Source organism: Cyanistes caeruleus, chromosome 9, assembly GCF_971803275.1.
Source record: "Cyanistes caeruleus chromosome 9, bCyaCae1.hap1.1, whole genome shotgun sequence".
NCBI lineage: Eukaryota > Metazoa > Chordata > Aves > Passeriformes > Paridae > Cyanistes > Cyanistes caeruleus.
This window is the reverse complement of record NC_141709.1, coordinates 12,169,240-12,183,177: the sequence shown is the minus strand read 5'-3', so window position 1 is coordinate 12,183,177 and position 13,938 is coordinate 12,169,240. Positions and strand designations below refer to the sequence as shown.

The window sequence follows — 13,938 nt, the reverse complement described above, 5'->3', positions numbered from 1 at the left end:
AGATCACAGGGGCTGGGACAGAGATAGGGCAGTGCTGTAGAAATCTCTCTAGGAAAGCTGTAACTTTGCCATCCTCAGAAAACAGACGGATTTTTCATGTTGTGCTGCACACCTGCCCAACACCACCAAATTGGTTTTATAAGGGTTTCACAGCAGTCCAACAGTGAAAAAGGCATCCCATATTGACTGTGAATGGAGTTTGAGCAGGGAAGAAGTGTGCTTGCATGCTAATTACAGCCTCTCTGTGGCTCCAGAGTGGTAAGAAGTCCAGAGAGAGAGCTCTCGAGCCCTGATTCTATTTTTTCAGCAATTCATGTGTGTAGTACACACAAATGTACTTGGAATTTTTCCTTAAACCAGCTAATTTGGATGGATATTTCATGCTATCAACATTTTCTTTCTTGAAACTTTGTTTGTATAGGAATAATAATTAGCCAACAGTACTTCTGGAGCTGTTAATTTTGAGTGCCTGTCTTACCTGTGGGAGAAGCCTGCGTGCCACTGAAAAGAGGAGTGGTGCTCTTGAAAACTTCTTAACTTGAAAATTGCTTTTTCTCTCTGTTTTTTTCTCCTTTTTTTTCCTCACTGTTTCCTTGATCAACTTTGTCTTATTCTAAAGTCTCAGAATCAAGAGAAAATATGCTTTTAAACTGTGATGACAGGCCATGAAATAAAGTGAATTAACCTGGTGTAATGGAGGAATGATTGACTACCATGGTGTGAAAAGCTGAAGGACAGATGAGGAAATTAAGGAAAAATTGTATTTTGGAGATGAGAAATTTATTATTTGTCTGCTTGATTTAATTTTTCTAAGTCAGATTGCTTTACATAGCTGAGGATGGCAGCGGTATGATCATTGCTCTGATGGTTAAGGTTTAAAAAATAAAGAAGATGCATAATTATTTTTATAGTTTTAAAAATATATGTATGTATTCTAAGCTTCCTAAGTTAGTGCTAATGTGCCCATGGTCCTACCCCCTACCCATAAATAGTATTTATGTCTGTCCCATGCTGTCAGAGGCCAGCAGAGAGGAGGATGGATGGTTCAGCCTGCCCTGCTGTCTGTTGGGTGCTCTGCCCACAGCAGCACCTACAGACATGCAGGGAGATGAAAGCTCTGTGTGCTCTGTGCTTCTGTCACCCTGCCTTAAGTGCAGAATGAGAGCCGAAATAATTCAGTTTCTGCGTACTGGTCCCATGACGTTCCCAATTCAGTGTCTGGCTTGAGGTTTTCTTTACTTAGCTGAGTGTTCAGCACTCTCCCATACTGGCCATTTATCTGCCTCTTCTTCTGGCTCTGGGAGACAGTTTCTTTCCCCCATGCATATGGCAGCAATTCAATATGCATACGACACCAGTCTGATCATATCATTTTCTCTTGCAGTAGTCCAACAGGCTGGGAAAAGGGCCAGGGAAATTTAAAAGGGAAAAACAGAAAACAAGGCAAACAAAAAGGCCAAAAACCATTTAGGAATTCCTGATGCCAAAGCAAGTAACAGTGCTGGTGGCACAGCTGGTGGCACATATCAGATAACAAGACACTAGCAGTGGCTCTCAGCAGCCAGCACTGGTGTGAGACAGGCACCCTGCCTGCAGCCAGGGGAGTGGGCACTGCTGCTCTCATCCTCACCATTCTGAAGGAAAATGCATGGGCTTCATCCCTGCTCCCAGCATTGTCACACCCCTGCCCGGGGACCACGGGCAGCATGGATTTTTGGGCACAGGGAGCAGGACCTGCCTGCCTGGCACACTCATGCTCCTTGGGCTTTGCTCCATTCTGGAGTGTGTCACTTGGTAGACCTTGCAAGCTCAGAAGCTCCCTAATTTTGACATGGTGCGAAGTTTATTACAATCTGGTGAAATGAGTCACTACCAAATCCATAGCTCTGCCTTTCTCTTTTCTAACAGGTTTTCATGAGTGAAGTGAAAAGTTTAACCTTTCAAGTAACAGCCTTTTTAACAAACGTGCAGTGCTAGAGCAATACAATATATCTATAGTATGAAAGGACAGAGTTCTAGGTTAACTATTGCCTTTACCTCACAGCAACAAATCACAAGACCTTTAAATGAAAGCCCAATTTATTAAAAATACTGTTATGCTAGGGGGCCAGCATGCCAAGGTAATATAAAAAAAGCTAGGGCTTGCTACTGCAGAAGTACTGAGACCTCTTGAAATCTGAGTATCTGCAAACACTGATTTAAATGGGAATGGGAGAAGTTTAACCCTTTGTAGAACCTGTGCAGAAATTTTCTATCTTAGGTCTGGATAAGGAATATCTAGTGTCCTCAAAGAGTTTCTAGCTGGGATAAAGTCTCCAGACTAGGATTTAGATGTTTATTTTTAAAAATCAAATTGTCTAAATAATTCTGGTTGCAGATTTGATCGTTTTAAGGCTTTCAGTAGGACTACTGGCTATTTTTCAAGTCACCTGAAAAATCACTATCTGTAACAAGATACTGACAGGTAATATTCATTCCTTTTTGCCAGCTTGTGAGGGAAATATTTTATCCTGACACAGGCAAGTGTTTAAGTTTCATTATGTCCTGCCCTTTAAAACTGTAGTCCAAAAGGTGTATATTCTGAGTTTTTCAGTTCAGTTACACTCATTTGTTTGCAATCTTACCAAGTAAATTCAAAGATGCTTGTTACATATTGTCAACCATCCTTAATTTGATTAGATCAGATCTTTCCACTGATTTCAATGGCTTTTGGATCAGGCCCTTGCAATGCAGGATATGTGGATTATAATTTCTGCCTATAAACCACTTTAGTGAAGTATACTTATAATGTTATATGAGTGCTTTACTGAGGATAGAGGCATAATAAAATGAATGTGGTTTATTAAATAAAATCTCTGTCCTGTTGCAATAGGAATCTGAGGGGTTATATCTAAAGCACATACAATAATTCAGGTGCTAAGGCTGGAAAAACTCCTGAGTTACAGCTGCAGAAATGTAGGATTTGGGGAAATACGCTGATATCCAGATGAAAGGATCTGACCTTTTTTCCAGGTGGCTGTTAGTTCATCTCCATTATATAAACACCATATAGTAAGTGGTCCTGACCAAGGACTCACCTGCTAGCTTAAACCACACTACTATTATCATCTCTAATCTTAAATCTTATTTAATTCTAATTCTAATTTAAAACTAGGGGCTTATTTATCATTTGGCTATAACTGGAGAAATTGCTTGTCCAGATCAGAAGTCAACACTTCTAATCCTGCCTATTTGTTCTGAAGCTCCTGACATCCAAGGAGGCTGAGGCTCATTTTGAGCACTTTTTATTTTTGTTACCTGGGAGAAGGAGAAAGACCAGAGAGAAATGTGCAGTGCTACTGCTACAAAGTATCCTGTTAAAGATTATGGTCTTCCTACCAAGGTGTGGGCAAACTGTTTATTAAGAATAACTATTTTGAGGTTTTTTTATCTCATGAAAGCTATATAGATAGCATCCAACAGGTATATATGTAACTAAACTTACTTATGGATTTTTAAAATGTAATTTAATTTGCATAAAATTTCAGGGTCTCCAATACTTTCTATCCCTGATGAAAGGTCTTGCATTGTGAATGGTGAGATTATGGATTGAAAAATTGAATCAAGATTGATATATGTATATACATTCTGACACTTTTTTTCAGACCAGTTAAGAGTTTCAGACCAGGGCAATAAGTACTCCATATGAACAAAACCCATAGAACCAAATTGTGCAAACAAGCCAGGTGAAGGCAATTAATAAGAAAATGAGAGGACAAAGGATGGTTAATCAACAAAATGCACCTTCCTGTTTGTCTCACAGAGCTTATAAATTTTCAAACCAGGACAAGACAGAAGGAAAAGAGACTGGAAGTCTGGAGGTGAAAGGAGGTGAAGAGAAAGCAGTGGTATGTGAAGAGGTAAGGGTGCTTGGGACAGCCTGGGAGACGCTGAAAGCCTGGCTAGAAGCCTCATATTACGGTCCCTTAGGCAAAACAAAAGAACAACAGCAACACTTAGTGACAGGCTAGGGAAGGACAATTAAGGGGAAGGGCTGGAACAAAAACAAGTCTCGATGCCACTTTGAAGAAAAATACATAGAGGATTTAGACTGAAAGCTGTGGTCTCCGTAAGCTTTTGTAAGTTGTTATGCTGGAGACAGCAGTCATGCATTTCACACGACATGAAGTTTATAAGCTGCTCGGGAGATGAATGGAACGGAAAATTGAAGGTTGGTTAAATTAATATAGCTATTAATTATTTTTTTCCTTCAGAAGGAACAAGCGGGTGGAGTTGACAGAACAATACTGTGGCCCCAGAAGTACACAATCCAAACCCCGAGCGGTTTGCGGCTCTGCTAAATAGTGCTGGCTGCGGTAGAATAAAGGGAGGTCCGGACGCATCATTTCAGGATGATGGTTATCTGTGGACACTTTTTCCGCTGTGAGCCGTGCACACGAGCGGAGGCTGTTTTTCCGCGGGCGGTAGAGCGGTGCCGCCGGGGACCGAGCGCTCGGCGGGCTGGGGCTCGGCCCCGCTCGGCGGGACCCCCTCCCCTGACCCGTCCTTACCGGCGAAGCCCGGCGGGCAGCGGCAGATGTAGCCCTCGGCCCGGTCGTAGCGGAAGGCGGACGGCAGCCCCGGGACGAGCCCGTAGAGGCCGGGCCAGGAGCGCTCCAGGCAGGTTCCGCCGGAGAGACAGGGGCTGCTGCGGCACTCGCCGATGTCCTGCTCGCAGCGGGAGCCCGCGTACCCTGCGGAGACACCGCCACAAGGACAGGGCTGTGACACTGGGGCTCGAACCCCCCCGCGGGCAGGGACACCTCCCATTAGGGCAGGCTGCTCCGAGCTCCATCCAGCCTGGCCGGAAACACTGCCAGGGATGGGGCAGCCACAGCTTCTCTGGGCAGCCTGTGCCACTGCCTCGCCACCCTCACAGCAAAGAATTTTTTCCTAATATCTAATTTAAACCTACTCTCAGTTTGAAGCCATTTCCCCTCGTCGTGTCACCACATTCCCTCTCCATATTTCTTGTAGTCTCCTTTTAGAAACAGGAAGGCTAGGTGGTCTTTAAGGTCCCTCGCAACCCAAACCGTTCTGCAATTCTATAATTCTGTGTGCTATTCTTCCCTTCCATACCCCAAAATATACACCGTGAATAGTAGCTGCAGACGGCTTCAGGCTTAGTCATGTGCTAAAAGTTTTCCTCAGCTCCTTGAAGGTGTGAATGTTCCCTTGCAGCTCCCTGCCAGGGCTTGGCAGCAGGACATTGATGTGGCTACTCTACATTAGTGAGCTGAGCTGTGCCATAAAGGATTTGTTGGGTCTGTTTAGGCAGTAACGTGGATATTTGTGTGGATAACAAGGCACTTCATTGTGGTTTAATACACTCTCAGGTTCTGAGAAGGTAGAGGAGAGCAGGGAGTATAAATAATTTGGTGTTTGCAAAGTGTTTCATCTGGAGGTTGAAGTGCCACAACGATCCCTGGAATCCTAAAAAATGTGAAGGGTTCTGCCTATTTTTTCCTTATCTGTTGCACCAAGACTTGTGTAGTGTAACAACACTGAGGCACTTAGGCCTTAGAGTGCTGTCTGTACTCCTGCATCCTCTGTAAAGCTCACAGACATAAACTGCTTAGAGAGACTTCTTGTAGTTTGTGTGCTAATAGAGTTGAGTAGTCTCTCAAACACAGCACAGCACCCGCTCTGTGCCCCAACTGGGGTGTGGGCCTGTTTGAGAACAGCTGGGAGAGAATATAACCTGAGGGTTTCACTGCCCGACAAGATTTTAGACTGGTTTAAAGGTTGTGTTAATGAACACTAAAACCTGGGTCAGCTGCAGCAGTGATGCATGTGTCACATGGTTTGAAGGATTAAGTAACTGGGAGATAGCTCCCAGCTTTGACTTATCTCCTGTCTTGGCACCATAATGCCAGTGCCTTTTGTTTTGCCCACTTCTTCTGTACAGGAGAATAAATTGTTAGCTGGAAAAGCAAGTGACTTATCCGAAGAGCTCTGCCTTTTGATGAGTAAAGCCCATGTAAACATAAGGCCATAGAGGACCTTTGAGGTTATGGAGCTTAAATCTTTTATTGTATCTGGAAAAAAAAAAGAAAAAAAAAAAAAAATCTCTACTACTACCACTCAAGGAATATTTATAGAAGAACTTGGAGCTTACCTGGCCAACAGTGGCATGTGTAATTGTCAGCAAGGTCCTCACAAGTGGCGTTGTTGTAGCATGGCTGTGACCAACATAAGGGAGCGAGGGTCTCGCAGTGCGAGCCCATAAATCCAGTCCCAGTGCAGTTGCAGCTGTATCTGCAACACAGAATGCAATGTTCACTCAGGCTGGAAGTCAACAGATCTGGGCTTTGTTCCCAAACATGCACAGGCTTCTTGTGTAGCCTTGGCTCACAGCTTACAGAGTCGAGTCCAGCTCAAGACCACCATCTGGTGCTTTAGGAGAAACCACAGAAATTGGGAACCAATAATGAGCTTTACCCTGAGTATCTGGTTTTGTCTGAGAAAAAAGAACTGCTTGTGAATAGGTTTTGATGCAACTGTAAGAATTATTGATTTTTCTTTTTTTTTTTTTTAGTTTTTGGGAGAAAAAATGTTTGTGGTATTTCCAATGCTTTCTTTTTTTTTTTTTTTTTAAAGGATTAACATTATTCACAAAATGAAAAGGGGGAAGCAGTAAGTGTGTTAGTATCCCTTCCTCTTGGACTGGTAGAAATTGAATTGGCAGAAAACTAAGGAATATTTTTTTTCTTCAACTAAATTATTTTTTTTCCCTGAAAACCAGCCTTTTATAGTTAGGTTAGAACAAAAATGTCAGTTTTTCTCTTAGTCCCAATAACAACAGTAATACAGCTCCCTTTCGATAGCAATGCTACTGCAACATAAGTAAACAAACAAGTGTACATATACAAATTAGCAACGTGCAGGTATTAGTAATGTCTGGGAGGTTTTGTTTGCATTTTTTTTCAGGAGATCTGAATGCTATAAAAAGCATCATTTCTATTCTTTGGTCATCAAGTATAAAGTTAACACATACACATCATATGAAAAGACAGACTTTTTCAAGATACAAGTTAACTGTGCAGGCTTGCATGATCTTGGCCTAAAAATGATTACAGGAAACAAAAATTTCTCCTAGTTTCATTCACATTAAAGTGATACTTGCTGAACAAGATATAAGTATACTTATTTGATAATTTCTGTGCATAATATCCAATTTTTGGACTCGGAATAAATATATGAAGAGAAAGTGAAATTGTTGAACATAAAGCAACATCAGAGAACAACTGGCTCCTGCAGTCTAAGGGACCAAAAAGTGTAAACTTTTTACTGCACTGTTTAAGTGTGTGCATAAGCAGAAACTTCTGGCAGGCCAGTTTATTACTGGTGTATGGATTATTCTTAAATCAAAATCAGAGATGACTTATACCAGGTGGTATTTGAATTTCAGATATAAAAAGTAATGAGGAAGATGTGAACCAGAGAAGTAATTGTCATTCTGAGCTATGTTCTCAAACCTGAATTCTCCTTCTGCTTACTTTTTCACACATTTCTCCCATGCACATTCACTTTGATGCTGTTAAACTTTGTGGTGAAAGCTTTTTTTCCTGCCTGTGCCCAAGCTATTTTTCCCTTTGGTTCAGCATTGTGGAGCAGAGAAGGAATATCCAGAACTCACTGCTTAATGTGCAGCCCCACCCATGTGCCTTTTTCTTGGGTATCTTTTAGCATTTGACATTGCTGTTGCGCTTCAGGGATTCTGGATGGTGCCCTCCTTGTGAGCAGGCTGCAATTTAGCAGGCAGATGGCTTTTTATAGTAAGAGTGATAATTTAGATACTGTACCTAGCATATTTTTTTGATTTCTTGTTTGATATTTTCACAGTCTGCAGAAAGCAATACATCTAGGCATTCTTTCCTATGGAATCTCCTATAGACATTAGAGCTCCTGGGACTATTTCCTATGGAAAAAAGACATGTAGCATGCAGAGGTATCCTCTGTGCCTAGGCACAGTATGTTTTGTAGTCCAGCTAGGTCTGTAAACCGTTGAGTTTAAAGAAGAATGTTTACTTAGGTGAAAATGTTTTTTAATGAGATCAGCTCATACTTCATTGCATTCATGAAACATCACTGGAAGGTCAGTCTGAAATTTGTGAGAGAATTTGGTTTGATGTTTCTATTTCCAGCTTTTTGTGCTAAATCCATTGCCTTATACACATTTCTGTGAGAGCTGGTGGCAGGCACCAAAGCCTCAGCTGCTCTGAGTCAGAAAACTCCCGCTTAAATACCACAACTCTTCATTTATCCCCAAAAATACACAAAAGAAAGGAAATTGCTGGACACCCTTCTGTTTTGAATTGCTTTGTTATCCATTCCTTTCCATCACATAAAAAATACAGAAAGACCTCCAGTTGTTCTCCAGATACCCTGCAGTATTACAAGCCAATTAAAATTGGTCTTGCATGTACCTCTGATTTAAAAGCCAGGAGAAAAATGAGCAGGATTAAGTCTGGGCTGAATGAGCATCCCAGTTGCTCACCTCACACATGTATCCTCAAAAGGCTTCCAGGTTACTACACAGGTCTGTGAGTGAGTCAGGTCCAAAGTGACCAAAGTGAGCCCCTCTCACTGCTGTCATGCTTTAGCTACACTGGGAAATAATAAATTGCTTGTCCTGCTCAGAGCCATTCAGCACTGCTGAAAAGAAGCTCTACAAGGCCGGTGCTGTGTCACGACACTGCACAAAAAACTCATTGCCAGAATATGATCTCTTACCCCCTTACTCAAGGCAAGCATGCCTTTTGCTGACGTGCCCTCTGGATTGATTTTTGGGGCACCAAAATCTTCAAAACTGGTTTGTGAAAACTGGAAAATATGCAATAAGCTACAAATCCTGTACTGGTAAGAGGAGCACCTGCATGAATACACTGGGGAACTTTTAGACTGAGCTTATTTATATATGTGTGTTCCGTTTGGGAAGCTTGTGCTGAGCCATAAAATCCAGTATTGGTGAGTGAATGTTGGGCCAGTAACTGTAGGTGGAGAATCTTACTTTTCCATTGCCTTGTATTTTTTTTTAATTACTATTGTTATTTTTTGCCCATGGACTGCAGGTTGTTTTGAACAAGTAGCTGTTGTACTCTATACCTGTAAAGTTTCTGACACATTTCCTAATGCTATCTATTACTATGGTTACAGTTATTACAGTTTTTCTCTGCCTCTCTCTAATCCTTCAGTCTGTCGGTGTGGGCAGCTGCTGTTAGCAAATTCACTTTTATACAGTTTCACATATTTCTTGGAAACTAAAGTTTGGTAAGCATTAGAAACAATATTCATATCTAAACGACAGTACTAACAGCCAGGAAAACAGCATGTTGTAAATATTTAAAGTATAAATATGAAAAATACACTTCTCATTCACTCTTTGCCATAAATATTTTTTGTCCTATTGGCTCTGACACCAGACTGGCATTCTTTAATCATTGTCAAATTGAAACTGAAGTTAGTTGTCTTGGGTTGCAATGCAGGATGTAACCAAAAGTATGTATTCTATTACCATCTGTTAAAACTTGGTGGCAGTGTTCTTTATCTCTTCCAGAACCCATCCTCCCTCCAGAGGGATATCCTCTGTTAATGGGCCATTGAGTCTCACTGCATGACTGATAAAATTACATCATCCCATTGGGAGATGCTCCACCCAGGGGGAGGAGCCAAGCATTCCTGGATATAATCTGAGATTTGGAACACTGCAGGCAGCCTTTCTCCACTGGATTCCCAGAGGAAGACAGGACTCATCTACACCACCACTGGACCTTCACAGGAAAATGACACCTTTCTACAGGATCACTGCTTCAGCAGAACCACATCTGTCACTCCAGGAGGACTGCAGCCAGCACCCAGACCAACAGGGTGTCAGACTGCATTCTGACTCTGTGTTTTTATTTTGAACTACTGCATTTTTATTTTAATTTTCCTAGTAAAGAACTGTTATTCCAATTCCAATATCTTTGCCTGAGAGCCCCTTGGTTTCAAAATTATAACAATTTGGAGGGAGGGGGTTTAAATTTTCCATTTTAAGTGAGGCTCCTGCCTTTCTTAGCAGACACCTGTCTTTCAAACCAAGACATTTGTGCAGGAGCAAGGAGTGAAATCTAGAATTTGGAAGGAAATGAGCTACCAGACCAGGCAGACACCAGGAGCACCTGGCTCAGCCCTGCCCAGGCTGGCAGACCTACCCGTTGGCCCCATCCATGCAGTGTCCCCCATGGAGGCAGGGCTGGCTGGAGCACTCGTCAATGTCGCTGTCGCAGAGGTCCCCGAGGAAGCCCCGCATGCACAAGCAGGAAAAACTCCCCAGGGAATTGTGGCAGGTCCCCCCGTTCAGGCATGGCTGGGACAAGCACTCATCGATTTCCACCTCACAGTTCGTACCTTCAAAAGCAGAGAAAATAAACCCCAGGCTTAGGTAACAGCTTTGGGTATCTCAGCAAGAACTGCCTGAAGTACAATAGTCACATAATCCTTTTTTTTCTTTATGCAGCTCCCTGGTTTTTAAAGACATTTCCTCCTCAATGTGCTTTGCACATTGTTTTCAAGGCTTGGCAGAATTTACAAAAGAACAAGCCAGTTGTTTTCACAAGAATAGGTAAAAAAACCTTTTTCTGTTAGCTTGAACATGGAGACAGGACAAACTAATTTTCAGTTTATTTAAACAATGCTGCTATCCTATTTAAATAGTACAAAAGAGAGAGACCAGCAGTTTATTGATCTCATAAGAGTCCATTTAAAGTTGGCCTTTAAATGGACCATTCAATGCTGACTGAATTAGTTGGGAAGTGTCTTGTTTAGCAGTGGATTATTGATTAATTTTTTTTAAGGCATATCAATGTGCAAGTAAATGGGTGCTCTTCAGAGATAATTGCTGGAAAAAGATCAGTTCTTATATGACTTTACAGTTATTTGTGATAGTTGGCAGGTTAAATATATGCTCCTTTTTCTTATCTATAGCACAGTCCAGGAGACACTAAGAAAATTTAATAACAAATGCCTTGTAGTTCTGATTATTTCAGAGTTTTGTATCCTTATGCACTTATTTGGTGTTTTGAGCAATACAGTAATATTTTCAAATAATTTTCAACTGCCAAGTCAGTTTGTTTTAGCAGCTACAATATCAGCCACAAGACAGATGCAAAGTGGCAAATTATAACGAAGAAGCTGCTTTGAAGTGAATTTCCTTATTTCTTATTTTGGCCTTATTTACTGCTCTCAAAGTAGCAGCAGTATTGACAAGTTTACAGGGGACTTTCCTACTTGAAAGAAAAATTACAGCCTTGAGATTTGAGGGGGTTTTTTTTATTTTTTTTGTATAAGTGAAGTTTTCAGTACAAGCTGATAGGGTAGACTTTCAAAAGAGGAAACAGGTGTGTTTGATGATGGGTATCACTCTTGCAAGTTATTTAGGAGCCCACCTCTAATTCCTTGTTTATGCTCCTTTTGTCAGCTCTGTACTTCTGTGAAATTTGTACATTGTAACTCTAAGTATCTTTCTTAAAACACAGAGATTGATAATATTAAGCATTGTTGGTTCATGAATAATTTATTTTGACGCTTGTGAGCATCTTTGCTTTGAAAGAATAAATCTGGATAAGTACCAGGAAATATCTTAAAATGCCAAACCCAAAATTGCAGATGTTGACTCAACTATTTTTCATTGTCTTTAAACATTAAAGTGCAAGTTCCTATTTTCAGCAGTTGAGAAATAGCTCCTTGAGACCGCATAGTGGATGGGGAAGCTGCCAGTGGCGTGCCCCTAGTTCAAGGTTCATTGCTCAGCTAACCACTACTTTCAGCGGAAGCCTGCCACAAGAGCCCGGCACAGGAACAGTCTCTTACAGCTTTATGGTAATGTACATTACAGCCAGATATAGTAAGCAGTCCCTCTGTGGTCATTGCCCTGTGAATTCACTGTAATTATAAACAATGTGTTTGCAGAAGTGTGTCTAGTGACCGTAAATCTGCCAGAGCTTGTTAACAGCTTACTGTGAACACTAAAAATCATGTGACAAAACAAGCCCTGTTCAACTGATCCTCAGCTCAGCCAAATTTAAAACTACAGGCCTGAGAACAGCCTGACAATTAACATGAGAACATAGCGTTGTTGTTTTGGTTCATGTCTTTAATCTATCAAGCCCAGTAACCTGCCTTCGGCAATGTTGCCTCAGAAGAAAACTTCTCCCTGTTTAATGCATCCAGCCAATGCAATCTGCCATGCAGACAGGGGTAATCCCTTCCTAGCCTCCTCTGAGTCTGCTGTCAGGCTTTCTTAGATGTGTAGAAGAGAGATTAAAAGATTAGATCTGCATTTTCACCTCAGTCTAACATTCTGTCATAAATATGCTGTATGCCAAATATCATATGCCAGGCAGGGAGGAGAGCACCACGGAGCCCTGCCGCAGTTATTGCACAGGGATGCACCACCACGAGCTGAGGCACCCTGAGGTATCTTGGAGCAGGCTGAGCATCCCAGCACATACATCCCACTCAAATGATTTGAATTGGAAAGCTGGGAAGGTGGAGGGAAGTCACATTCGTAACTTTTGCAGTTTCTTTGAAGAACCAGGGTTATTTCTTACACTGCTTGCCTTTCCAATGAGTTCTATTGTGCACTTCTTTCTACAGTCAGTAACAAGAAAATGCAAGTGAGGATGAAGGACACACAGCCAATGTTTTCAAGCTTGCATACCTACAGATAGTGTAAAATCACTTTCTGGTCGAAGATGCTAGAGATTTGCAGGCTCAGTGTCCTTCTGTGGGGACCTGCACATTCTTAGTATGGCTGGAAATTTGTAACTAGGTCACCCTTTCTGCTCTCCTGCACTAAAATGCTGTACTCGGGCCCAGCAGGTCCAGAGGGCTGTCCCCAGATTGCTCATTCTGTATAAAGTATTCTTGTGTGCCATTATTTGGATGGAGAGTATCACATGGCTATTTTATAGGCACGAGAATTGAAGCAACAGGAAGAGAGTTATATCAAAAATTAGACAGAGGGAGAAGTTGTGTTTCTTTGATCAAGGCTCGACCCTTTTGAGTTTGGGCATCTCAGCAGAGCTGGATACCTGAGCTGGCTAGGACACAAGGTGGGGAGTGCTGGTTTGAAAATGGAAAGCTGAGGAAGGAAGCAGACTTTGTAATACTGGTAATTGCTGTTAGATAGACCATGTTGTTTGCTATTACATCCACAATGATGGGGACATGTAGGGAGCTCATTGGGAAGTGATATCTCTACTTGGGGTTTTTCATCCCATGGTAGAGCTGCTGTGCCTCTGCTTGTCTTGAAGTGCCTAAGACTTATTTAAGATACATCTAGTCTTAATATCTGCATAGCACATATATTATTGATGAGAATACTGAATGAAAACTTGGAGATCTATCAGGAGTAAGTTCCTCAAATTGTACAGATGTCATCACAGTGATAGTTACCTCATAGTAAAAGGTATCGCACAAAGAACAAATCCAACTCATTGCACCTATTTTGTCTGCCACTGAAATGCTTTCTCCTGCTGTCTTAGACTGGGACTGGGTTTTGGAACTGCCATGCACTCCTAAGAATTCACACTGTTCACTGGCAATGGAAGACTGGCTTCAGCAAGGTAATTAATGCACATAGCTGTGGGTAATAACAGGCTCTTACACCATGCTCTGTTGGGGTGAATTAAAAGCAAGTGCAATTAGTCCAATGGAGAAAATGCAGTTGATTAGGGTAGCCAGAGAAACTTCAATAAACCAATTGAACTTCATTATTTGCTGTCTGTGTGAAACATGTCTTGTAAATAATTTCACACATGCAGAACATTATCATAGAAACTGCAGATTTCATGCTGAATTTTCCAGTCTTGGTGCATTCAAACCTCTTCCATTTGCGTAAGAATTATGTGTGAC

At 41.7% G+C, this 13,938-nt stretch overlaps 1 protein-coding gene across 3 annotated transcripts in view; it reads right to left on the bottom strand.

Moving 5' to 3' along the window:
• The window catches only part of CRB1 (crumbs cell polarity complex component 1), a 101,561-nt gene that overhangs the window by 56,572 nt on the left and 31,051 nt on the right, over positions 1-13,938 (bottom strand). For all 3 annotated transcript variants that reach the window (XM_023931870.2, XM_086841996.1, XM_086841995.1), the window contains exons 3-5: positions 10,236-10,431; positions 6,158-6,297; positions 4,551-4,733 (exon numbers count right to left, since the gene is read on the bottom strand). In XM_023931870.2, the coding sequence (XP_023787638.2) occupies positions 4,551-4,733; positions 6,158-6,297; positions 10,236-10,431 (519 nt within the window). The remainder of the gene's footprint in view (positions 1-4,550; positions 4,734-6,157; positions 6,298-10,235; positions 10,432-13,938) is intronic.